The 26876-nt window shown below is 40.9% G+C and overlaps 1 protein-coding gene across 3 annotated transcripts in view; it reads right to left on the bottom strand.

Moving 5' to 3' along the window:
• Positions 1-26130, bottom strand: part of PLD5 (phospholipase D family member 5) — a 192567-nt gene extending 166437 nt beyond the window's left edge. The window contains exon 1 of one of the 3 annotated variants that reach the window (XM_064509376.1): positions 25403-26130. In XM_064509376.1, coding sequence (XP_064365446.1) covers positions 25403-25588 — 186 coding nt within the window. In that variant the 5' untranslated portion in view covers positions 25589-26130. The remainder of the gene's footprint in view (positions 1-25402) is intronic. The other 2 variants (XM_026102629.2, XM_026102633.2) reach the window with 2 other exon arrangements.
• Between the last annotated feature and the right edge of the window lie 746 nt (positions 26131-26876).

Below are 26876 nucleotides of genomic sequence, written 5' to 3' on the forward strand. Positions count from 1 at the left end.
TACCGGTCAAGCTGAACTGAAGGCACAGCTTAAGTTCATTAATGGTTTAACCATCTAAAGACTTTAAGGTATTTCAAATTAGTCCCAAGAGCCAGTTCAAGACCTGGGTATCCTTTTATGGCCAAATTCTTTGCCAGTGTGTCACGTGCTGCCACAGCAGTTTCGGCTGTGTTTCACTTGTTTATGCAACTGAAAAATATGGCTTTGATCTGATGAAGAGTGTGAGCCTGAACTGTCAGGAGAAAAATCACTTTTGAAAAAACTAAGGGCTGAGGAATATACAGAGAGAACGCCACACATGGCAGAAAGTCATCTTAAGCCTCTCCCGTTTTCCTATGGGCAATGGCTCTTTGTATGACGAGACTAATACCCTCCGCATTAATGAAAACCCGATGCCATTTGCTTACATGCAAAACACTAAGAACATGCTTTCCCAGGTGATGCACAAAACACTGTTGAGCAATGGCCAACTCCTCTCCTTTCTATTTCTGAAATCTTGCAATTAAATCACAGCACTGCTGCTTCTTGCTACTGACTCACGAATCTAGTGCATTCCTGAAGAGGCAGTTGAATTAAACTGTTTAGAATTACTAGGTTTCAAATTGCAGGGAAAAGAAAAAAAATATGCAGACTAAGAAGAATGCCTTACAAAAATATTACATACCACATATATATCAGCCATGTTGAACACTTACATTTGCCAGATCAGTGTCTTGACTGAAGCTAGGCAAAAGTAAACTATTTTACCTGTATATAAAATAGGGCCCACAAAGTACAGGCAACAGATAAGTCAGCAGGAGCTAAAAACACCTAAAGCATTGAAAGAGTAAGGCCTGAAAACTTGGGGAAAAAAAAGGAAAAAGGTCACTAAACATGGGAGTGCCTTTAAAAACACACACACACAAAAACCCACCAAGAATAGTAGCCACAGTGCTCTCTGCATTATCTTTCAGTGCATTGATCTTCCTTTCAGCTTCATCTTGGATAAACTTCAGTAGGAGCAGACCCCAATAGCTCATATTGGGGGTTCCCAGATCTACAAGGCTGAGAGCAGAACAGCTGTAAATGTGGATGGAGCCACCTCCACCTTGCAGCTGCACACTCACTGCTTTACAACACGGAGAAGCTTGTCCCCAAAGGCATTACTGTCTCATTGGACACACAACTCCGCTGTTTGAATGAGGAATCTGAAAGATCTGGTGCTCAGATTTAACTGCCAAATCAATTAAAATGCTTTGTATATTATACAAAGCTCTTTTTACCTTGATAATTCTTTTCTTTGGGAAAAACAGGGAATGCAACTATTCTCATTATTTACAAGGATTAGATGTAACATTTCTACAGCTAACAGTATAAAGCTTGCTCAATATTTTGAGTCACTTCCATAAGACAACAGCAGTCTTTGAACCTGCTACAGATGATTTGACCACTAACTGGAGACAAAGCCACAGCACGTCAACATAGTCTACAGAAAATAGTACAAAATATGAACCAGCCTAGACAGAGTTGCAAATTTCTTTCCAGAGATCTAAATCTTTTATTTTTGCTTTACTTTGCCTTTACAGTTAAATAAACTATATTTGGATCATATTTCTGATCTCTTAACATTTGGAGGTATGTGCTGGCACCTCTTCTCCACTCTGTCTTTATCTTACTTTATGGCTACATTACCCTGGCTTTTGGGGACTTTCTGCTTTCCCAGACAACAGACTGTAACTATGAGAAACACACCTTTTCACCTCTCTTCTTAGGGCCACGTTCCACAGTATGCACAATACCATCGAAAAGGATCTCTACATTTTCCTTCTTCATAATTAAAAAGAAAAAAAAAACTTTACAGTTTGGGTTTGCTCTTAGTCTCAACAGCAAAGGAGCTGATTCCTTCACAAAAAGCAGAGTCTTGAAAAGTAGTTACTCCCTCTACAAACCTCTTCTGGCTACTTTCATAGCATACTGTCAAAGCTTTGCTGACACCTCTGAACGCTGGAGAACTTCCAGCTAATTTAGGCCTGATTTGAGAAGAAAGTTGAATCTATTTGTGTAGGAAAAAAAACAAAACAAAAACACGAAACCAGCTCCAAAAACCCAAGAACCAAAACTTCAACTCTATGAAGTGCAATTATGAGGGCTACTACGCAAACTTTAGCCCTACTTGGTTATTCTGAAGAGCATATATGTTTGGCTATATGATGGGTAAGACTACATTAGTATTTTAGCTTGCTTCAAAACCATACTTTTGAAGCAAGTCTCCTGACCACCCACACTTAGTTTTTTTTCTTGGAATGGTCTAGGAATAAGCAAATTGGACTTACCTGGACTAAATTAAACCTGCAGGCTTGTTTCAGGAGCGCAACAAATACTCAACAACTGCTAATAGATGTTCAGTGAACTGAACTAGACTAGAGCTAATCCTGTTTAAACCTCTCAAATGCAGATATTCTCGACACTCAGTCCACAGCACTAAATATTTTGCTCTACAGATCTGCTTCTATTACTCTGTGCTATTTGCTAAAGTAGACATAGTCTGTGCAAATGTCAGGGACAGGTGAAAACTGGGGCCAGGGTGTCTCAATTTACAGACACTCACAATTAAAAAAAGACATGCCAAAAATTGAAATATAGTGGCTAGAACACCGATCTGGGAGGCAGAGAACTAATTCCAATTCTCTGCTAAGCCAATAACTGAGCAAGACAAATTGTCATGTTGCGCCTTTATTTCGTCTCCTTAGCTTTCGGGAAAGACCTGTCTCTCACTCATTTTGTACACTGCACAGCACAAGAGGCCCTAATCTCAGTAGAGAACAGTAACCACCATTATACAGTAATAACACTGTTAAAAATAAGAACAAAACCTCCAACTTTTTCCACATGCTCTCAAACAAGTAATTCAACTCTCACGGGATTAGTATACATTCATATTGCATTTACAAAATGCAGCTCAATCACACAGTGAGCCTGTAACTTGACCAGCTCGGTCTCAGTGATCTGTGAAGCCAAGTCCACTGTATCCATCCAAGTCTCTGGATACTTATTCATGCTGTAGCCTCATAGCCACGTCTCTGCACCTGCACTGCTATCAGAACCAAAATATTGACCATAAATGCCTACACACCTTCACAGGTTTCAGAGGGAAAGCATACTCGTTGTATGTATATCCGTCACCCAAGCTGAGCAGTCAACCATCCTACAAATTACTGTATTGACACATTTTACCTAGTCCCCAGTCTTATTTAGACAAAAACTAAATTGCTGATAGATAATGATTCTTTAAAAACCAATAGTTGCTTTTTCAGCATCTGACTGAAAAATGTTGACTCAATAACTACAATCCTCCCCCCCCCCCCAAAAAAAAAAAAAAAAAAAAAAAAAAAAGAGATGGAAGGAAACGATAGAATTATCTGGCTGAGGGATGCAAGTGCAGTCCTCACAATGGTTCTCTGAATATACTCTGATTTATGCTGTTCCTCACACACTGCACGACGACTGCCTACTCTGCAGCACTCCTAATGTGCAGGCACTGAAAACACTAGGCCCCAGATGACAAGCAGTACAGAACCTAAACAGTAAATCACTCTGTGAGCTCAAGGTAGGTTTTCTGAAGAGGTGGCAGGAAGGCAGAGCAGTTATCTTTGTCACCTTTTCTTTTCTTAAATCACAAAATAGTACTTGCTTATGTCAGCATGCACACTCACAGAAGTGCATTGCTTATTTCCAAAGGTATTTAAAACTACCTGTCCTGCTTGGATCAAAATGCATTTTCTGATGGACAAAGTGCAAAAGATAATGTTTATTTTCTGCAAACACATCATTTAATTATGTGAGGTTTCTGGCTTATAGCTCATGTAAAACATGGCTTTCTATTATTATACAGTTTTTCTTCTTTCTGCTACAGAAGAAAACATATACCACAAGCATATGGCAGCACATTAATGTTTAAATTAAAAAAAAAAAACCCTAAAGCAATTGTAATACAACATTATAATCTATTTTACAAAAACAGTCTCAGTATTTAAAATTGTGTCAGGCTACAGGACTTTAAGACAAGTCAGTATCTGTGCTAAATACACAATTATTAATGAAGCACAGCCTAAAGACCTCAAAACAAGGTCTTCACAGTAATCAGTGCTGCATAAGCCATCAACATTTTTTCCTGCAGAGCTTAAAATCGAGAATTTTAAGAACCTTGATCCCAAGTTCACTGGAATCAATAGCAACTTTTCAATGGCTTTGGATCATGTCCCAGAGAAATAAACAAGCACAAGGAGACAGGAAGATTAGGCAGCCTACCAGAAAAACACATCAATGGTTAGGGCACACTTACGTTATATTCTATGAGAGGAAAAATTGTGCACCTGCTTTGTTTCATAATCCTAATGCAATTATATTGCAGGCTACATTTGTGTTCAAGCAGCAGCACTTTCTTTGAACTGAACTTCTTTAACTTAGTTGAAGATAAAACAGTACGTGTAAGCATAAAAAATTATGCATTAATAATAAACCACAGAGATTTGGTAAATTTGTTAGCAAACAGTGTTATTACATTTCTTTTATACAAACTGTAATGAAAAAGACTAGATAAAATGGTCATAATTCTGGAAGGGAAAATGAAAGACAGAATTGTAAGTTCTAAATATTTTCATACCAGTAGCCACTTATTTTCATTCTTTATCCCGAAGTTTAAAAGGTAACATTATCTGTAACTATTACACTTAGTTACAGTTAATACTGCCTTGGGGCATAAGCATGTACTATACGAACTCTTCCTGCTCCTTCTACTCCTGTTTTCTGTGATTTACTTAAGAAAATAATATATTTCATGGGCCTGCTTCCAGTGATCCAATTACAAAACATGTTATAAAAGCTGATGGCAAGTACATATACTACATTACACCATTTTTCTTTTTAATCTTCACATTTCCCTGCAAATCAACCTTTATATCTTATACAACTCTTTCTCAGAATGTATCTATTACATGTATTCCTTTTCAGTAGTTTTGCACCACTGCAATAGCTATTAGTTAAGAGGTCTCTGTGTTACATTGTTTGCATATGTAGGCTATAATTTCACAAAAAAAAAAAAAAAATTTTTAAAGTTGCATAGAAATGAAACTGAAGGTGTTAATAACTGTGTCAAAGACTGCTCGTTGTTCTAAATAATTACTCCAGTTACTTGAGAAAAATGAAATGATTAGTTGTTTTATTTTCACAGATTTGGTCAAGCACAAATGCAGCTATATATTTGAATTTCCACATGCCACGCTCTGCTCAGTTTCGTTGAGATTTGATTTAACACCTATCACAAGCTGCAAGTCCCATTCCGGACAGGGGGGAAGAGGCACATGAAGCCCAGGAGGCAGCAGCGGTGACAACCCTGCGGCATGGGGTAGCGCTGCTTCAGTATGTTCCCTGTCCTCTCAGTGCCAGCTTTCCCAGGCTGGTGGCCGGACTCCTGCTCACCACGTGCTGGTACAGCAGATGCCCCTCACCCTGGCATGGCAGTTTGGATTTGCATCCGGATGCCTTCAGGGGATGGAAACAACCAAGCTGCCCGAAGCTGAGATTACCTGCATAAGCTGGGTCAAACTGACCAGCAAGATTTTTCTCACATTAATATTACGCAAGTGTCCCACTCAAGGGGACGGTACGCAGCAGTGTATGCTGCTCAACTATTGAATAAGATGAAGCCTGTAAGCTCCAGGCACAGAAGTGAACTCACCTGCAGCAGCTCTCTCCCCAGACTTGCCTTCAGCTTCCTGCCTCCTCATACCCCAGGTTTCTAGATTTCTCTTATCCCCCCCAGGGATTCTCTTCAGGAATTTCTAAGATACCTAGCAAAACAAGCATATTTTACACTGTTTATTCCATGAGCAGAACCCACATACAAAGCTTTGACTGTGTTCAATATTTTTTCATATGGTATTAAATTAGAGAGCAGCTCAGAGGTTAGCCTATGTGCTCCACAGAGACATTTACACTGTTCCCTTCATTCTCAAATATAAGAAAGAATAATTATGACATGTCTGCATTTCTCAGTTTCTGGAGGAGTCTAAATATATATTTTTAAAAGGGTGCATGAAATCCTTAATAGTTACAGCCAGCAAATCAGGATTTTGCATTTCTACATCATTTTTTCCACCTGATGTTCTTAAGACTGTACACGACTGAGGCATTATTCAAAGCATTCCCTGTGTCAGCAGATTCACAGTCCTTGACATAAGTCTTTTCTTCCTCTGTCTCCAATAACATTTTGCACTTTTTTTCCCCAAATATTTGAGAATAAATCTCCTAACTCACTGTGAAAAGGTATGGCTACACAGAGTAAACAAAGAGCAGTCATGCTATAAAAGAGTTATAGCAGTGTATGTCATGCGTACCTGTCTGAGTGTTTTAATGATTATACTCCTTAAAGGAGCAAGATAAGAAACATTTTCTATAGGAAGTCAAGTGACTGGTGAATTACATTAGGAATTCATACTAACAAAATGCTAACATGTAATTCACTCTCAGCAATTTGATGATACCCTCCTGTTTGCTCGTGGCCTCATTTTCTAAATCCAAGAATGTCCAAGCAAGCTAGAGTCCTACCTAGAAAACAGAAGGCTGGTCTAGAAAAATAATATATTCTTGCTGTTTTGGGAAATACTCTCTCTGTAATGCTTTTGATCCAAGCAAGTAGAATTTTATTTTATGAAAGCTTGTTACTGTTGACATTGACATGAGACAAAGTTACAGTAAATTGAAGTAATCCCTCCTCAGATACTCTGCATTGCAACAGTCTGCAGCCTTGGGCCCTAGGAGTCGGGGTTCTTACTCTGAAAGAGAAGAAGGCCTAGAAAGGATGCTCTCTCTATAAGAGGCCATGATGAAGTCAAATGCATCCCCAAAGGTGTTATTTTGTTTTGCACTTTAACCAACCCAGAGGACAGCAACCACCAAGAGTGATGTTTCTGATCAGCTCCCTTCCTCTTCTCCTCATGCCCTTACTCCTTCCCCCATGTCAAACCTGGCTCACTCTGCATCAACATGATTGCTGAATTAGCTCACCTGGCAGAAAGCTAGCATTCCATCTGGGAGGAGGGGCATGGAATTTCCTGCCAAAATCAGCAAGTTGACCAGCTTAGCCTTTGACATGACCACCAGCAGCAGTACAAAGAAGGTGGCAGACCCTGCAACTCAGGAGGCCAGGCATCACTTCTCAATAGCAACCTGCCACTACAGCAGATGAGACATGCATGGAATTGCCTCTTAAATTGCCAGTGTACTATCTATTCTGGGAAGCTCAAATGAAAAATGTTACATTATCATTTATCTAAAGTATTCACATAGTTCACCACTTGACCATATGTATATTTTATCATCTTTATTGGATATATCCTCACAACCCTGATAAGAATCGGACTAATGCTATTAGTCCATTACATATGGGAAAAAAATGAGTCACGGCAAGTCTATGATACCTTGCCCAAGGTTGCATGGAAAGTACAAAGCCTATTTTCACTTTTCAAACAGAGTAGTAAAGTCAGGGCAGTTCTGAGATCCCACTTCCTGTCTAGCCCCAAAACATTTCTTTAGGTTAGGTCAGCTTTAGGACACCCACTCTAGAAACTGAATACGAACTCCATTATGAAGAGTAAATACAATACCATTTACTCTGCTCAGCTAAGCTCCATTATTCTTTTACAGAGTGGCCATCTTCCTGAAGCCAGGTAAACTTTGAGGAAGTTAAGCTAAGCTAACTTTGCAACCAAAGACAACTTATGGCACATAAGGAAACTTAGTCAACAATTCCAGTTTCAAAGTGGCACTGCCACATACAAAAGATACCTTTCTCTAATACGAAAAGGTTAGTTACAAATAGGATCTGTGAGATCTCCCAGAGTAGGTTAATAAAGAATGTCCACATGAAGTCAGTCCAATCGAAGACAGTTTGTCCTCAGAGCCATCCAGTCAAAGTAATAACTAGGTGTGCTAAGGGGCAGGTACAGGTGAGGATTTCACCTCAGCTTCCTTTCTAGAGCTGGAACTGGCAAGCATCTCCCCCAGTCAAAAGACGACCAGGCTCAGGAATGAGCCATTTAGAGACCAAACAGTCAAACTTTTCATTCTTCAAGAGGGAAGGTGGCAGGCTAGGACAACAATATGGAAAAACCTTGGATTTACCAAGAACAAATTGCGTTGCACTAATCTGATCATCTTGTGTGATGAGATGACTGGGTCTGTGGACAAGAGAGCAGAAGACGTGGCATAGCTTGACTTTAGCAAGGCCTGTGACAATCTCCTATATAATCCGTACAAACAAATTAGCAAGATGTGCACTGGTAAGCAAATGAGAAGATGGGTGGAAAACTGGCTGAACCATTGGTCTCAAAGGGTTGCAGCCAGTATACAAAGTCCAACTGGCGACCAGTTACTACAGGAGTCTCTCCAAGATTGCTACCAGGGTCAATACTGTTTAATATCTTATTAACAGCCTGCACAGAGCGACTTTCAGTGTAACGGACAAGACAGGGCTACTATTCAGACTGGCTCAAGAAATGGGCTGACAGAAACCCCATGAAGGTCAATGCAAATGTAAAGTCCCGCACTGGGGATGGAATAACCCCGTGTAACAGTACAAGTAGGGGGGCTGACAGGCTAGAAAGCAGCTTTGCAGCAAAGGATGCAGGAGTCTTGGTGGACAACAAATTGAACACGAGTTAGCAGTGTGCCCTTACGGCAGAGGAGGCCAGCTCCGCACTATATAAAAAGTATAGTCAGCAAGGAAAAGCAGCAATTCCTCCCCTCTTTTCAGCACTTGTAAAGCTGCATCTGGAGTACTGTGTCCAGTTTGGGGCTCCCTGATACAAGACAGACACAGATGCACTGTAACAAATTCAGTTGAAGAGCACCAAGTTAGTCAGGAGCCTGAAGCACATGAGGTAGAAGGAGAGGCTGAGAGAACTGAGCTTGTTCACCCTTAAGAAAGGAAAGCCAAGGGGCGGGGGAGAAATTTTTCTCATCTTCAACACTCTAATGGGAGAGCATGGAGAAGATGGAGCCAGACTCTTCTCAAAAGTGTGTGGTGATAGGATAAGAGGCACAAGGGAATATGGACACAAGCCAGACAAGAAATTCCAATTAGATACCAGAATTGTTTTTCCTCCACCATGAAGGTGGTCACATATTGGAATGGGCATCAGAAGAGGTTGTGGAATCTCCATCTTCAGAGATATTCAAAACTCAAATAGACACAGCCCTGAACAATCTGGCCTAACTGGTCTGCTTTGAGCAGGGGATTGGACCAGATGACCTCCAGGGGTCCCTTGCAACCTGAATTTTTCTGTAATTTTATAATCAAGCATCATTCAGTTCCCTGAAGACCAGACTAGGAAAGCAGGTATGTTTATGCCCTGGAACAGAGTACCTCATTAATTGATTTCCTAGGCATTTCTTGTAAGGATAAGAAAGCATGATAAGTAGTGACAAGAGAGAAATCAGTTCTGACTTGGGGAACAGATAAGGGCCAAGTGCAAAGGACAGCATACTTTATCAGCTATCCTCCAATGTGATTCAATGAGACCATGTAGGTATTTCCATAATCATCCTTTTTTGCTAGCAGATTTGTTTTCTAGCCTTCTTGAGTTCTGCTATTACATCCAATACACAATTTCAAACTTCTCAACTAGGCTGAACACCTTCTCTTCCTTTAAAGGGGGACCTGAGATTCATACCATAAGTTTCCAAAAGCTACAAAAACAAACAAACAAAAAACAATCCATTGTGGTGAACATTTAGAACTTGGGGGCTCAAAATTCTATGCAGATGCATCTAAAGAAGTAAATTAGGTGGATAAATGCTTAGCTTATACTCCTTAGCCTACCAGTAACTAGGATAATGCTTCTGCCAATAGTGCTTGCAAATGACTGTTCTAAGGAGTCATTCAGATTTGCTGTGCAGAGAAAAGAGGAAGAAAAAAAAAAAAAAAAAGAAGAAGAACCAGCTTCTATATTCCTATATTCTAACTGGCCATTTATTCTCAATCAATGTCAGTGAGGGCTAAACCAAATTTACATTGGCACAACATGGCAGTCAGCTTGGTAAAAGTTTGCAACATGATGCCTACAATTTAATACACTCAGTCCTGCTGGCTTGCTAACTTTCAACTTTCTTAAGGTACAAATAAAATTGTCTCATATGCTGCATCAGGCCCTAGGTTTCTAACAGTTCATCTCACGGCAGACTGTAGAGGCTCAAGACTATAGCAATGAGGCCAAAGTCGCTGTCTACATGTCCAGATCATTCTGTGAGAAAGTATATACTTCACGGTGACTGATATGCAGATCATGCATGTACTTCTTCTAAACTCTGTCGCCTTCAGCATGAATAGCTTGCTCCTCTTAAGGTGAATATTGCATCTATTCATGTACGAGCCGCTACTACAACAGCGGCAGTCTATTTCCAGCATTGGTCAAGGCCACTAGAGCAGTTTCTCTGGTTCTCTCCAGCTTCTTCCATCATTAGGTTAATTTCCTTTAATTCAAGCCAGGAACATCACTCTGCTCTCCCTATACAGATAGTCATTAAAAAGCTCAAAACCAGAATCAGTCTTGGGTGATTGTGACTTTTTTTTTTTTTTTTTTTTTTTTTTTTTTTTTTAAATAAACTGAAGTATAACTTCTGGGAATCTTCAACTGTAAACTTTTACCATACCTTTTACTTCTCCATCACTTCATGTGCCATCTTCGTAACAGACTGTTCACATTTCAAACAGCTTTTATAAAACTTGCATAAATCCTACAGGGTCTCCCATACTATGGGAATGATGCTAGAGGAGGACCCCCCAGCACAGGCAGGCTAAAGTACAACATGCTCCTTTCCATTGCTCCTTTCCATCCCGGTGAGGAATGATTCATCTTTTTTTGTCTTTTAACAGCCATGCAATCTCTAGGCCGAACAGCTAGTGCCTTCACGGTGTTCACTTCCCTTACTCTAGGACTGGCAGCCCCAGGGAAATCAATCTAGTCTTTTCCAAAGTAAACAAAACAAAACATAAGAAACACAGAATGAAAACCCTGGAAGGATTTGTCACAACTTTGAGAGGCCCCATGCAAGCAGAAAAACTCTGCTGCACCAGTTATCCCCACTTCTGATATATTTCAGTACCTGACTCCCAGCTCTCTCTGACCAAGCTTGCAGGAGTACCTACGAGAAAACCCATCACTGAGGTAAAGCAGCACCTCGGAAGGGACTGGGGAGCCGCAGCAAGGTAATGTTTTCAAGGAATTCTTTTTCTCTCCAAGCTGCGAAAAAGAGAGGAAGCGGAGGAAGAAAGAAGCTGAAAATGCATACAGAAATTAGAACGTAGCAAAACCAGAAATGATGGTGGGTTTCCGCACACATTGTTTTTATCTGCATACATGCATCCACATGTAGATGAAATAGCATCTGCAGGAGGCCGAAAATAATATCACTCCACAGGTCATCTCACAGTAGCCCGTAGTTTCACAAGTCTAATTCCCATTCCTTTCCTTTATTTAAAGAAGACAGAAAGAAGCCCGCCACCCCCACCTCCGCTCAGAAAGGGTTTGCACCTTATAAACTTGACTACAAGCCAGAAATAGATATCAGGAACAACATGGAGGCTTCGGGATCACAGGGTGAAAGGGAACGGTATTTACTCCAGAGGCAAACTTTGGAAAAGTTTCTGGAAACACAAATTCACACTTTTCTTTTTTTAAATCAAGTAAAAGGAGGAGACATCTCTGTGAAGGACATCAAAACTACTGTTTCCCATTATCCATCCCACAAGTGTTACATATAAGAATGGTCAAAATGAGCATGACCTTCCCAGAGCTGCCTGTTGCACTGGAATTATCAGCAAGATCAATGTGCACTAAGCCTATTTCTTCGCAATAGGCAGGAGGCAAAATAACATCCAGCTAAAACCAGAATAGACCAACGTGACTATTGAAGAACAAGTTTCCTTCTGAATAAGCCAGATTCCCCACAACAAAAGCAAGTGGAGTAATTAGCTAGCACTGATAAAGGGTTACACAGAAGGTTATGCAAAGGATGATGTTCCCTTACCTAGAAATCCAGAACAGCAAAAAGCCAACTGTTCAGCTATGGCCCTACCTAAAGAATATAGGGAGTTTATTTTTCCCCGACTAAGAGAAAGGAAAAAATGGGGGGGCGGGGGGGCAAAAAACAAAACAAAACAAGGTTAACTCTGAAGAGACTTAAAACACATCAAATCAAACCAACTAACAACGACGACAAAAAAAGGCAGCTCAGAAACAAACAGTATACAATTTCTATTGAGGTCAATGAAAATAAGGCATCTTTTTTGCCTCTAGAGAAGGAAATAAAACAAATCAGTCCTATATTTGAAGCCCCAAAGGATAAGAGAAAAAGAAAGGGCAAGCATAAAATCAACACTCTCCCCCCACCCCTTCCAAACTGAGTTTGTAGGGAAAAAGCAACTTAAGTGTTAGAAAACTCTCTGCAGACAGCCTGAGCCCTTAAGCTACATCTCCTCCTGAAACCAGTACATATTGGGTTTTCCATTAAAATGTATATAAGCAGTCATGAATTCAGGACTGAGAAATGGAAAGAACCAATGTTATTCCAAGTGCCCAGCAGTCTGATGCTTTCCATCTGCAACTGAAAATTAGATTTATCAAGTTTAGAAGAAAAATCCTAAAGGGATTTAAAACTGTTGACATTGCTATACCTGGAAGCAATACCATACGTAGATGCAACTCCAGCTCATTACTAATAAAATACTTGTCCTCAGTGGATGTCAGGAGCTTACCTATACTCCTTGCATCTTCCTGTTCCACAACATACAGGAGATGAAAGACAAAGGCTCCCTGGCTAACTAAAATAAATGCGTCAACATGTTTCCCATGCGAAGTGAAAGAAATGTCACGCTGTCTTCGATGTTCATGAAACACTGCACAACAGAGAGAACTTCAGCTCCCTGGAAGACAGTGCTGTCACTCACATGACAAACGGAGACAAGTCACAGCATGCAATGGGTTATTCGTGTGGAAAAATGATGATTGAAGTGATTATTTATGTTGCTCTCCCCACACGCTTCAAATAGTATAACAACTTTGCAGATGATATGGCAGACAATAACCAAGAAAAAGCATTATCTAATTTTCACATTTTTGGCTTCGAATCCATAGAACCCACTTTCAATGCAGTTTTGCTTGAATCTTTATGCAAGCCAATGTGAATTTACCCCACTGCAGAAAGAAACAGGCAGGAAAAAAATATGTATCTCAGAATAATTATGTTTAGACTAAAAGCAGGTGAGAGAGTTACTTATTAAAATCGATATTTGAACAAAATATGTAAAATTCATTTTTATTTTACTTCTATTTTGAGCTGAGATCCATACATATAGACATTTGGAGTGGGCTTTGTAGTATGTAAAGAGAATGTTTGATAAAAGCTCATCTCAAAAATATTTGTGCAAGTTGTGCGGAGGTTTATGTCAAAAGCCTTAGTAAAGCCATTTAAGAATCACTGATTTGCCTCCTCTGCAGATAGCAGATGTTTAAAAAGCTGAAGACAAAACATTATTTGTATCCAGTCATAGAAAGTGAATTCCAAAAAGATAAGAATTTAAAATCAGTAAAAATTAGCAAGTAACTTGTTAGCTGAGGTGGGTCTGCACTAGGGATTTTGATGAGACTCACTCACATTTAAAATACTTCCATCTTTTGAAAAGCAGAAGCGGCCCCTGCATTCAGTCTAAACACTTCATATTTCCCTTTTGACAGTCTTTTTGCATAGCTTCCACATTCCTCGCTTAAAGATATGTAACAGAAGCTAGTTAAATGAGCCAATGACTCCACATGTCCCAGGCAGAAATTAGAGTTAGTAGTTCAAATATACAATCACTTCTTATACTGTAGAACAAATTTCTTATGCACCAGTGTTCTTGTACGTTTTTAGAACCCACTGTTCCAAGAAGCCAACCACAAGTGTTGAAAAATTGCTTTTTATATTCCTTTCTTGCTGCTCTGTTTGGCCAGTTTGTATGCAGACATTCATGATGGAGCTTCCTTTTGACCACAGCCGTAAGGTAAAGTCACTGTCCCCTCTTCAAGCTAAGTATGCCGAAAGAGAAGAAAGAGAAGGAAGGAAGAGAAAGAAAAAAAAAGAAAAAAAGAAAAAAACACTTCCCTACTTCCAACACTAGAACTTTGGAAAATGTTACCTTGCCAGGACAAAAAAAATTATACATTACCCTTGTAAAAGAGCTAGATTTTGCAAATCCTATATATACGACACTCACTGCATCTTCCTTGGAAGTTCCATACAGAAAGTCTACTGCAGAAGGTGACATGCAGTACTGAAATAAGGCTGTGGATTGTCATAAAAAAAGCTCAGTGGAACAGCAGATGGGGGGAGCATCAAGCATCATGGAAGAAGCAATGAAGCTTGAGTTGATAAACCCACCTTTGGAGAAGTAAAAGAAAAAAGTTGTATGATATAGCTGTTGTTCAAAATTAACTAACTAGCAGCAATTACTTAAAGCCAAACGCAATACTTGGAACAGCCCCCACACAGACAGGCTAGGGGAACAGAGCATGCAAACTGCAGAAGAAACATTTTTTAAGAGTTGAAGTTTCCAGAAGTCCATGGTTGCAGCCATCATATGGCTGCAGAAGCAAATTGATGTAGGCTGATTGGCGTTAAGAGCACACGTAGCACAGCCAGGGAATACAGGCTGGCACATTCTAGCTTTCAGTAGCAGGAGCTGGATGCAACTGAACCATGACAGCAAAACTCAGAGAGAACAATACTGTGCAAAATGGGATGAAACAACAAGGGAAGGGTTAGGCGCTACCTGCCTGTCACATGTCCAACGGGGAATTCAAAGAGAGTCTCCAGGGACAGCAGCTCACACTGACAAAGGAAGTTTTTGTGTTTAAAATGGTAACGCTTTCCAAAATGCTTATGTGACTTTGCTTCATGATAGACCCAAAAAATTGTTGTTCTTATTCAAATAATAAATCATGCTCAAGGTAAGGGCCTGAAACAGCCTTTGGTATATTGATGATCTTTTTAATGCTCATAGCATCTCAGATAAGCAGCAGTAAGTATTACGCATCAGATTTGGTACATTCTACAAATACATTTCTAAAATAAAATAAAATAAAATAATTCTAAAATGGTCAGGCTTTCAGCCATTTAGGCGTTCTTTTTGCTCGCTTGTTTTAAGTCATTCATTTGTAAGTTGTGCTTCCTTAAAACTATCCCACGTAGCCACCCTGTTTGCTGCAGCTGGTAAATCCTGTAAGATAAATAAAGATTATTTAAAAAATGTATCTTCTTGGGAATCTAAAAGTCACAGATCCTATATAGGCAGCACAATATACTTTGTCCCATATTACTTTAAGTAGCACTTATACACAGGACCATATGCATGACTCCAGATGACTTCGTATGTGGAGATTAGAAAAAGTTGACTATTCATGAAACATGTTGCCTTTATTTTCCATGAAAACATACATGGAGAAATAGCAAAGTCTAGCACACATTTCAAACTGTGACTGAAGCCATTTCCAAATGCTGTGACTGTTAGGCTCGTTATCCTGCCAGAAGTTAGCATTATGCTTCCCATTGAAAAACTAGGCAAATCCCTTTTCTGTAAGATGTCAAAGACCACAAAGGTCAGTAGGTAGCACATCTACTAAACTCTCAGATTGAATCTGAGAGTTTATAGGATTAAACACACTATTACAGCCTGTAAGACAATTCTCTAACAAGCAGGAAAAAGTTACTTGATATTTTTGGCTGGGTGGGTGAGGAAAAAGTACGATGGCTACCTGAGCCAGCCCATTGGCTTGAAACCTCTGAACTATCTTATTCTAGAAGGTAGCAATGAACGGGCAGCACATGGTTACAAACGCACATGAACTTCAGTTTATACAGACAGAAATGCCTATACATCACACTGCATATGCAGTCAGAGCCAGCAAAAGCTGTTCAGGTCCTGGAGCAAACTTAGAGAGCTTCAGCCCCAGCTTATTCCACTCCAATCGACCTCCCAGCCTCACCTACGCCAACTATGCTACTGCTGCCCATCAAGAGGCTAAACATGCTTCTGTCAGGAATCACGTGAGACCAGGAAAGAAGCCATTTCATAATCGGTCACCTTGTTTTTATTTAATGTTTCCAGGAACACAAGATTTTCTAGATGCTCTAGGGTCCTCCCCAATAAACAACTACAGGGAAATCACAGAACGTGACAAGACCATCTTTGTTGTAGCCACTGGGCACATCCATGTCCGTTCTTCCATTTGCTCACCTAATTCATTTACCACAAGAGGGAACAGGTTTTGTGTTTAAAGCAGGTGCACATTTCCACTTAAATGAGCATGAAACATGAAAACATGTGATCCCTGCAATCACTAAACTGAGATCATATTCTGGTTTAGGTTTGGCTTTGTTTGGATTTTTTTTGGCACAATGGGTTTTTCTCCACCTATACGTTCTAAGTAAAAATGAAATTATTTTAACCAGGGATAGAGCAATCATTTCATAGGTAGCTTTGTATTTCTGAGGGTTCTTTGGGCACATGTTCATTAATCCTAGTGGCTGGCAAAGCTTCAAATGCACCAAATTGCTTTCCTTCTGTATTCTCCATTCTGAAACATCTTATGGTGGACTTAAATGGTGAACAACTGGATTTATCTCATTTTTGAATGCGAACCCACATCTTAGTTTCTCACATCCCATCTCTTGTAGCAGGATCCCTTCTGCCCTTTTCATAGCCTATCAAGGCTCCTCCTGTGTGCTAACAGGTAAGTGCCCTCAACTATGCATCCAGCAACTAGCCTGATGGTCCAGCGTTAAAGCTCAGGAAGAGAGAAGGACTCTGAGCCTGACTTCCTCCATCTGCTTAGCATACTCCAGCTGGGCTCACATTTTTTTTGCTCCAGTCCCACAGCAGCTGAGCTGACCCACAGTGAGCCTTCAGGAAGCAGGAAAACGCAGCTTACATCTGCACTATTGGTTAGTGGAGACTTTGCTGGGGCTTTGGACCGAGATCAAGCAACAAGCATGCAAACTGTATTGAGAAAGTTGGGTTCAAATCACTGCCACCCTTAAGACCATTAATGACTTGCCTCAGTAGCAGTAGCGCCTAAAGTTTGCCCAGCACATGCAATACACATTCCCTATGCAAATCGTTCCTGCCTGGAAAGGATCAGCAGTGGAACATGAGGGGCAGCAGCACGATTCCTGTAACACACTGAAAGCACTAATGAGATATGCCATGTTTGCTATGACTGGGAGCGCTGAAGATGTTACTAGCTTTTACCCATTTATATTTCAAAACAAAAGCATATCTGCTCGTTACGATAGGCTTTTTATAGCATACCCTAACACTTACGGAATCAAGCTAGAGGATGACCCCAAGTATGTCTTTACCAAACTAACAATAAGATCACCAAAACAAAAAACAAAAAAACCAAAAAAACCCCAAACTGGCGACCGATAATCTTATTATCGGTCACGGTCACAGCACCCCTTGTCAGCACTGTTCCACATTTGTGTCTGCTCCGAGCAGTTTAAAATGCCTTGTGGAAATCCAGCCTAATTTATCAGAATGGCAGGAATTATCTGAACTGCTATTTGTTTTATTAGTAGCAATTCTCAGATACATCAGCTTTTTATTCCATTAGACATTTTATTGCAATTGTAAACAGTGAACTCAAATAGCAACAAAAATTAAAATAGAATTACTACTATTTATGAGCTATAACTATATAAATTATGAAACAAGCTGCTGATTATGTTGACAGCATGCAGTCAGAAGCCAGAAATAGAACCATCTAAGCTTTATGAAATTCATGTTTCCAAGCAAGAAAATTAATAATCTGTATTCCTCTACGCATATTGCATGTATAGAAAAGGCATTACAAGTTGTACAAAAATGGGAGAATAGATCTAGCTTAGGTGAATTTGCCTCTATCTTCAAACAGCAAGCCAATGAAGTATTGCTAAAATACCATTCTGATATTTCTCTGTCCAGAGCTAGATGCTGTCTACATAATCAAGTTACACAATGCATTCGATCAAAACAAAAACAAAACAAGTTAAATCCCTATAAATACACTCAAACCCTTTGTTATATTTGAAAAGCCTTTCTAAAAGTGACAGGATTTGGAAGATCAAACTTTAAAAAAATAGAATAAAAAGAAAACAGATTTCAAGTTTTGATGGATAAGCATCCAAAAAACAAGAATATGCTTGCAACCTAATAAAAATTAACTTCCAATTCAATTAATTCACTTCAGTGGGGCCAGGGTATCATCCATTCACTGTCTTTCTCCTCCTGAACTCTGAGGTTCTCCTCCTAACTCTCTTCACATACTTCTTCATTCTTACCTGAGAAGTCCTCCTCTCCTGTAAGGCATAGCAGATAGCCAGCGACCACCACAATAAGCCCAGTATTTAAGTCACTTCTTGAGGGAACATCAAGATAACTGCCTTCCCTCATAACCCCAAGGAACCTGGGAATATCTCTGAATTCTGGATGAGCAGCCCAAACACCTCCCCATCAGATAGGGAGGAAAGACCTAGGTGTGCATCCACTTCCTATCCCCCATCCCGGAAATCCAGGCACACAGGCCATCAACAAGCAGCAGCACAGGTGCCCGATCTGGCCAATCAGTGAATATGGATCCTAGCATGTACCTATTGCCTAGCCTAAATATATTCTCACGCCCTCCTAGTGTAGTTCCCAAGATCAGCAAAGGAGAGATCTCAAGCAACTGCATTGTCCAGCCAGACTGGACAACGCTAGAGACACCAGAGGAACGTCACTGCACTGGAAAAGTAAGATTGTGGTTTTTTACTCCAATAGCTGTCATCTACAAAAGCAAAATTCAAAATAGCACCTAATTCTCATTTTCCATGAAATTTCCCTTCAGATTCAGAAACATGACAGAGGGGAATATTCAGTTTAAGAGGATATACAGCCCTTCCAAGACATTGGCAGAGCAGCTGGTTCTTCTCAGTAATGAAATTATGCAAAAGGCCTGCAAATCAGTCCTTAAATAAGGTTAAGGAAAGAACAGAGAAAAAGGTGGGTGGTTATAAGCATGTTCCTCAGGAAAAGTGTCCTCCAGGAGAGGAAAAACTGGAGTGTCTACTGCCAACAGAAGAGTTTCTTTTCTAGCAATGATAAGCAGTATACTGCTTCCCATCTTCAAGGGTGATGAAGTGGGTTTTGTTAGTCACTGGGATGAGTTGCTCTGTTGCTTCTGTGTCCAGGTAGTCTGGTAAAGAGATTTCCACTGCAGTATTTTAGCGTTCCTTGTTCCGGAATGGACGAAGGCCTAAGCTAGACATACAAAAACTAAATTCAGCCAAGGAGACTAACATCTTTGGGCATCCTCTAAAATCAGTGAAGTGATTACATTTGGAGGAGATATTCACTACGGATAATTTGCTTAGCCTCTCTTAAGCACCCCTGCTATCTTTAAAAGCCTTACTGTTAATGGTCTGCTACAAGACCAAACCACTGAGGATTGCAGAGTATTTGTTTATGCAACAGACAAAGAGACTAGGCTGCCAGTTTCTGAAGCCACTATTTCAAAAGCCTTAAAAAAGGATGGTCAACACTGATATAAGGGGTGACAGTATCAAAGGAGTAATTAGGATTTTCTTTAATGCTGGTAGCTTTAGGAAAGACACAGTAATGACAACCCATATCTTCACAGAAGCTAGCATCTGGAACAAACATTGCCTAGGATTTATGTGTTTCATTCAAAAACTAAAAAAACTTCCTTTCAAAGAACTGTTGAATGGATTGAATTAAATTTGCACATGCGTATATAAAATCAATTTTAAATGCAGCTGTGAAACTTCAGGTTGTTTTGTTTTCTTAGATAACAACCAGGAGCCAGACACTGTAAATTAAGCCTGTTACAGTGACTGTGCCTCTCAGCTGTTTTAATTTTAGCTTTGAAGATCTGGGCTTTCAAATTGACTGATGTTGAATTCATCAGAACCAGTGCATTACATTAATCTAATGTTGAGTTTTTCCTGGTATGTCAGAAGAGCAGCTTCTAAGACTGGGAAAAGAAAAATGAATTACCAACCCTTGTGTTTTCACTGCTTTGCAATATAAAATTATTTGCATGTATTGTAACTACCCAAAATTACCAGAGAAAGAGGTTTTCAAGGAAAACAGCACTTCAACAGAAGAACTCCTCCACACACAGTCTCTCAGCTATGAAGCTAACTGCATGCTACTGCTTCAGCAAGTACTTCAATGCATGCCAGTGCCACTGTTGCAGTCAGGCAATTTCTAAACATCAAAGTCTTTTGCTAAGACAGAGCCCAAATCCCTCTACTTAATGGACTTAGATTCCCCCCTGCCCCCTCATTTTAAAGAAACAATCTCCTGAGCCAGATAGACATTTTGAATTAAAACCTGCAACTGCACCATGAATAAGCTCCAAACGCTGGAAACCAACTGTTTTGAACCCCCTGAACAGTGTCCACTTGCAAACCTGGAAAGGTATCTTTATACATGGTACAGTCCATTTCTTCATTGGTTTCTGACATTATTCCAGATAGCCTTAAGCAGGAATAAATAATTTGCTACAGATTGTCAATTCATCTAATTCATAAAAAGCCATGTGTTTGCATTTACTGCAAGACAGAAGCTGCTTTGGGAATGTGTGTAATGATTTTTTTGGATTCCAATTCAGAAACTTTTATTATTTTCACTTAGGTTAAAGTAGATGGCTCTAGGCAGCAACTGATTTGGCTTCACTTTGAGATCTGCTCACATTATTTGCTTTATATCACAGCTGTGTTCCCCTTCTTCGTTTACCTGTTAGAGGTTATAGCAAAGCACACGATATCTTCTATCGTCCTTAAGATGTCCAGTTCTCAAGCTTATAAACCTTTCTCTTGTCTGTTAACACTTGGGCTAACTCACATGCAAGAGCACAAATGCAATCTTAAAGTGTTCTACCACGTTTTCATTAAAAATTTCCTGTACTGTAAGGAAAACAAAAAAAAGGTGTCTGAGGCTTAACATTTGCTTATTCATTTGCCTCTGTTGCCACATGACATCACCTTCCCTCTACTTCTTTCTTCTCTGGGTAGCAACATCGCCAATGCAGTAGCGGTATGCCCATTGACTGTGTAACATCAACTGGTCAAGTCAACTTGCAACACAGCAAGATGACTTGGAATCTGAAAATCCTGAAGTCACCTTTGTTATTGATCAAAACTTTAGTAAAAATGAGAGATGCCACAGTAACTGTCAATAACTTTTGCTAATTGTGACAATGCTAGCAGTAACAGACGGAGACGATCTCCACTGACACCAGGTGTCTCAAAAAGTTATAATATTGAAGCTGATTCTTAAAAGACAAATTTTAAAAATTAACTTAGTTGAGTAAATAAGTGTATTTAAAAGTTACTAGAAAGAGAGAGAGACTGCCAATATGTATTTGAGAAGGAAGACTTGTATTTGCCATGGAAAAAAAGACCCAAACGCCCATCAATCTATGCTTCAAGTGTTATCTGTCAGAGTTTAAAAAAACTATTCAGTTTTTGTTTAAATAATTTATTATTTAAAACTAGGCTCTGTTTTAGAATACTTCGCTGAGGTACTGGGAAAGCAGCTATATGGTATTTGTTATTACCGAAGGATGCAGAAACATGATGGAGACCTGCTGTAAATTAAAGTAGACATGGGTAAATCCCTGCAACTAAAGGCTATCAGATTAGCCTCTCTCTCTCTCCCCATCCTTACCTCATCTTACCCAATTCACATCTCTGAACAAAAACCAAAAAAAAAGTCCAAAATAAAAAAGACAATTCCCCCACACACCCCTCTTTCAACGCTCAGCACCCCTACCCCCCCAAAAAACTTGTGCAAAGGAGACTTAGGAACTTTTCACACAACAGTTCTCACTCCATTTCTTCCAGTATCTGGCAAACAGCTTCACAAAAAGGCATTAGGAACCAGCTGAAGCAAATGCTTCGAATTTGAACAATATCGCCTCCAGAGGGTTGTTAATCAGAGACGTGCAACACTGCTGCAATCACATCCAGAACACGAAGGTTCCTCACACCTCTCATGATTTCCCTCATTAACCTACAAAATATTGGCACTTTGTCCTATTAGCTACAGCGCACATACACTTCAGCAAAAATTCCTTACCAGCCTATCTTTAAACACATTAAAGCAGTCCCATTTCATCTTAAAGACAGGGTTTGAGTTCACAAAAAAAAATAGAGAAGAGTTGCCTTGTAGAAATTGGTTATTCAGTCATATGGGTTATCTTTTTGCAAGTGGCAATATCACAGTAAGGGCACAGACTATACTGAGATTCACCTAACAATCAACCAACTATCATGCAGCCAGCAATACATTCCAGAATTTGACTTCCTCTGTGGTCAGTCAATAATTAAGTATCAAATAATTTTTAAGAAATGATCGTATCTGTGTATCTGAACTGGTTCTGCTTTTAGAAAAAGTCACAGCAACAGCTGAATTTTGGATCTCTTAACTTTGTCACACTTCAAATTCAGGTCAGTTAAAAACAAACAAACAAAATCCTCAATAACTTTGTTACAGTTTTGAAATCTAGAAAAAAATTATTTGTGTATTTGAGATACATATTTGACAGATACTGACTTAAGAACTTCTTAAGAGGTTTTTTTGGTCCTTCAAACTATATATTGATTAATGGTAAGTGTCTCACATCAGTAAGTCTTGCTAGTCACTTTTAAAGCAGTCAATATATTACATCAACTGTGGACTGCAAGGATAAACTGAAAGTAGTATACAAAATAAATACTGGCCCTATTTTATTCCTATTACAACCACACTAACATCCTTTTAGGTAGTAATTTCACTGGAAAAAAAAAAACAACCTCTCCCCAAGACCTACAGAATACTTGAAAAATACATTCATGCATATCTCGACTTAGACTCATCATACATGTTTCTTCTACCTATACCTACCACTATGGAGCATCAAATTTGTAACTACATACTTTTAAAACCAGTGCATGCACGCTCACTCCTTGTATATTGATTTTCTTTGTAGATCTCAAGTAATATAATTGCCTCAGAGAGGGACTGCAACAAGCAGCTGCTCTTCATCCACCTCATGAAGTATGTATACCTTCATCATCCAACATTGGCTACAACCTATCATAAGTCATATCATTCAAAGTGATCCATCTCAAATTGGTTTGTCTTTTGGAATGGGAGAGTGAGGTGCAGACACCAACTTCTTTAGCAAGAAAACCCTAAAGAACCTCAAAGCTTTATCTGAAAATAGAAACAGAAAATGACAACATTGCATCAAAACTGTACAAGCAAAATACCATCTAGAAATTAATGCATATTTTATTCACATTCACTGAGGTGAGCTAGGCAGTACCTTGTCTGTTACAACACTCACTAATAATGCAGTTACCTTAAATCATAAGAGTAACTTATTTTCACATATACACAGTTGGCACACCTAGTGTACTGCAGAGTATTCACAACAAATTGCAATGAAACAACTACTTCATTGCAAGCAAGAAATATCAGTGTTCCATTTTTTCTTAGCATGGCTTATATAGGTTATGGGAATAAAAATAACTATATCAGATGAAAGTGAAATTCCCAGAAGAACATGCATTCATACCAAACTTATTACAGAAAAAGCTTCTTCACACCAATGCTGCGCGGTTATTGAAAATTACCAAAATACTGACTTCATCAAAAAAGAAAAAAAACGGCAAACCAAAATTAAGGTTTTACAGTTATCTTCAAACAAGTTAACACCTGTTTTCCCCCATCTGTGCTAATACCGTGGTATGGTTTCGCATACAGATACTTGACCATGCTAACACTGAGCTACCAGAACAGTGTTTAGTTATCAAACCGTCGACGGACTATTTCGCCCATCTATAGCCATTCACCTGCTGACACATATCAACATGTAGGCACTTCTGGCAAAACCTGTTATAAGAGCCAGAGCTTAGATTTCTATGCTTCCTGTGTTTTAGCCATCAGCCCTGCTGAGATAAGGCACTGACCTTTCCTTTTGATTCACAATGGGAGAATACTCTGCTTACAAGCTTACTACTGTGAAGCCTTGTTGTTAGTGTGAAGAATCACAAAAACGTGTGTAGGAAGGCAGAGAAGATTCAATACCTTTCTCAAAATTTGAAATGTGACATTTCCAGCAGTTCATCAGTTCTTGTCATTTCCCCAGAAGTGTCAAAAAACCAAGTTTAATATTTCACTAGCAGTGATGAGATATTCTGCAGTTTAGTAGAAAGGGAAGGTAACACCCTATCAGCCAGTTGATAGTTTGGGGTGTTTTGCTGCCCCCCCCCCCCCCCCCCCCCGGATTTCATCTTTAAAAGATTCTGCTTCGCCATCGAGAATTTTCATGCAATAAAGGTAATTTACTCTGGGAACAAGGCGATTTCTACCAAAAGAGACTTCAGGTGGCTGCATCGCAAGAAATATTTTTCTGTGCATCTCGAAGTCAATGAGATTGTGATTGCCATTCTTTACACTTGCGAATAATTTGTAGACTGTTACATTATGCAAACCCATCCACATTCTTTTGCATCACTGCAAATGTACAGCTACTTCCCTATTTTGATTGTACTGTACACTCTAACAATAGGGTTCATCTAATAAGCTATTCAGAAAACTCGTACACAGTATGCAGGTCATCTCAGCTCATTTCCTTGCTGTTAGAAGCAACATGAAAAATCCTTTCAAACACCATCTAAGACACAGGAATACTTAGAAGGACCTTAAAAAAATCTCATAAAGTATTCACAACAGCTACCCATAGTATCGGTTCTGCTGTGGTCCCAAACACTCAGTTAAATCATGTACTGCCACTGCAGGAATAGATGCCTTGAAAGAAATCTCCTCTACCCCACGCAGGTTGAAAATATTCAAAGTCCCACGAAGGAAGGGAAAGAAAAAAGACATCTCAACTACAACTGAAGACTATATTTTCTTTTGGTAATTTTGGAACTACATTATAATTACTGCGAGATAAATGCTCCAACCTCCATCTGCGCCATCCCAATATTTCTCCTCCCACATCAGTGCTGAGTTTGCGGGAAGAGAATGAATAAGCCAAGAACATTCAAAATATTTCCAGTGAGGTAAAGATTTGCATGCCAATGTGGGAACAGGATCGACTCTTATGCACCTCGGATCTGGCCAGCCTGGGATCTCCGAGCAGCTCCTTCCCCTACCGCTCGGAAAATACCATGCCCAACGGTACACTCGAGCAACACTTCTCCTCTGGAGTCCAAGCTGGCAGAGAGCTAGCCTAACAGACTACCTAGGGAGAGCTCTGGGAAGAAAAGGAGGAGAAAATGTAAGCCGGCTTACATGCTCCAGCTTGTCCTTCCTCCTCAGCCAGACGCTGGCACTGTAGTCCTGCTGCTTGACGGTGCTGTAGAAGTTCGCACCTACGCGGGTGAGGCTCGGGGAGGGCTCCCGGGGTCTGCTCTTCAGCCTCATCTGCTCGAAGCCCTCATGGGGGGACGAGGAGAGCCAGTCATGCCTGACTTCCATCTTGACATGACAAGGCAGAGTCCAAGGAAAAACCAGGGGAAACCAAGAAATTTAGAGGCACTGGATGAAGGGGGTCCGAAAAAAGAGAAGGGTGGGGGAAGAAGAAAGAAGGGGAAAAAACCTAAAAAGAAAAAAGCAGCAGAGGGGAAGAGCAGGCGAGAAGGAGAAACGGCGAGGTAGGAGGAGTGGAGGGAGGAGGCAAGGCTGCAGGTATGAAAGGGGAGAGGGCTGGGAGGGAAGAAAGGGCGCTGAGCAAAGAGCCGCTCCGAGATGCTGCTGCCGCTGCTTGTTGCCGGCAGCGAGCTGCAGCCCGCGGCGGCTCCTGGCGGCTCTGCCCGGGACGGCGGCGGGGGGCGCGGCGCGGCTCCGCTCGGCTCGGCTCCGCTCGGCTCGGCTCCGCTCGGCTCGGCTCCGCGCAGCCCCGCGCACGCGGAGCGCGGCCGGCCGGGCGGGGCCGCCGCCAGCCCGCCTGCAGGTTGGCGCAGTGGAGGGGCCGCCGCCGCCCGGAGCCGGAGCGGATCCGCCTCCGCCTCCCCAGCCACCACCTCGGGGAGGCGGAGGGCGGCACCGCCGCTTCCCCCTCGCGGCGGAGGTGCGCGGCCGGCGGCGGCCCGGAGGCTCCCCCGGCGGCTCGCCCGCCCCTCGCCGCCCGGGAGCCGGGACCCGGCCGCGCCCGCCGCCGCGCCGCGCCGGGGGGTCCCCGCGCCGGGGGGTCCCCGCGGCGGCCCCGGGGGCGGCTCCGCGCCGCGAAATCCTGCGCAGCGCCGGCGCGAAATCGCCGTCTCCAGCCGGCCTGGGCGGCCTCGCTGCAGCGCCGCGGGCACCGCGTACCTGGTGCCGTAGCAGCCTTGGTAGCAGCGATGAGCTGCTCTGGGGGAGTTTCTGCAGCCCGCTCTCACCTCTCTCAGCAGAAGTTGCTAGGTGCCATTATTTAGCAGAAACAAGTTTCAGCAGGGGAAAGAAAAGAAAAGAAAAGAAAAAAGAAAGGACTTTCCTTTTTCACACCAAGAAGAGCCACCTCGCTAATTGCCCACACTCTGCAAAGCTATATTAGGCACAGACAAGAAATAAATTCCTCACACAGCACCAAGAAATAATTACTGGAGCTCAGAATGGCTTTCCAGTTTCTGGTGAAGGTTTGCTGGCAGACAGTTCGTAGTTTGCCAGAGAACTAAACTGATGCAGTTACACAGATAAAGTGATATTAAATTAAAAGTCTACACTGAATCCAGTTAACTGAAGATAACCGAATAATAAATGGTAAAATAGTTCATTCAGATTAGTTGGG

The sequence above is a fragment of the Dromaius novaehollandiae genome, chromosome 3 (assembly GCF_036370855.1).
Source record: "Dromaius novaehollandiae isolate bDroNov1 chromosome 3, bDroNov1.hap1, whole genome shotgun sequence".
Taxonomy (NCBI): Eukaryota; Metazoa; Chordata; class Aves; order Casuariiformes; family Dromaiidae; genus Dromaius; species Dromaius novaehollandiae.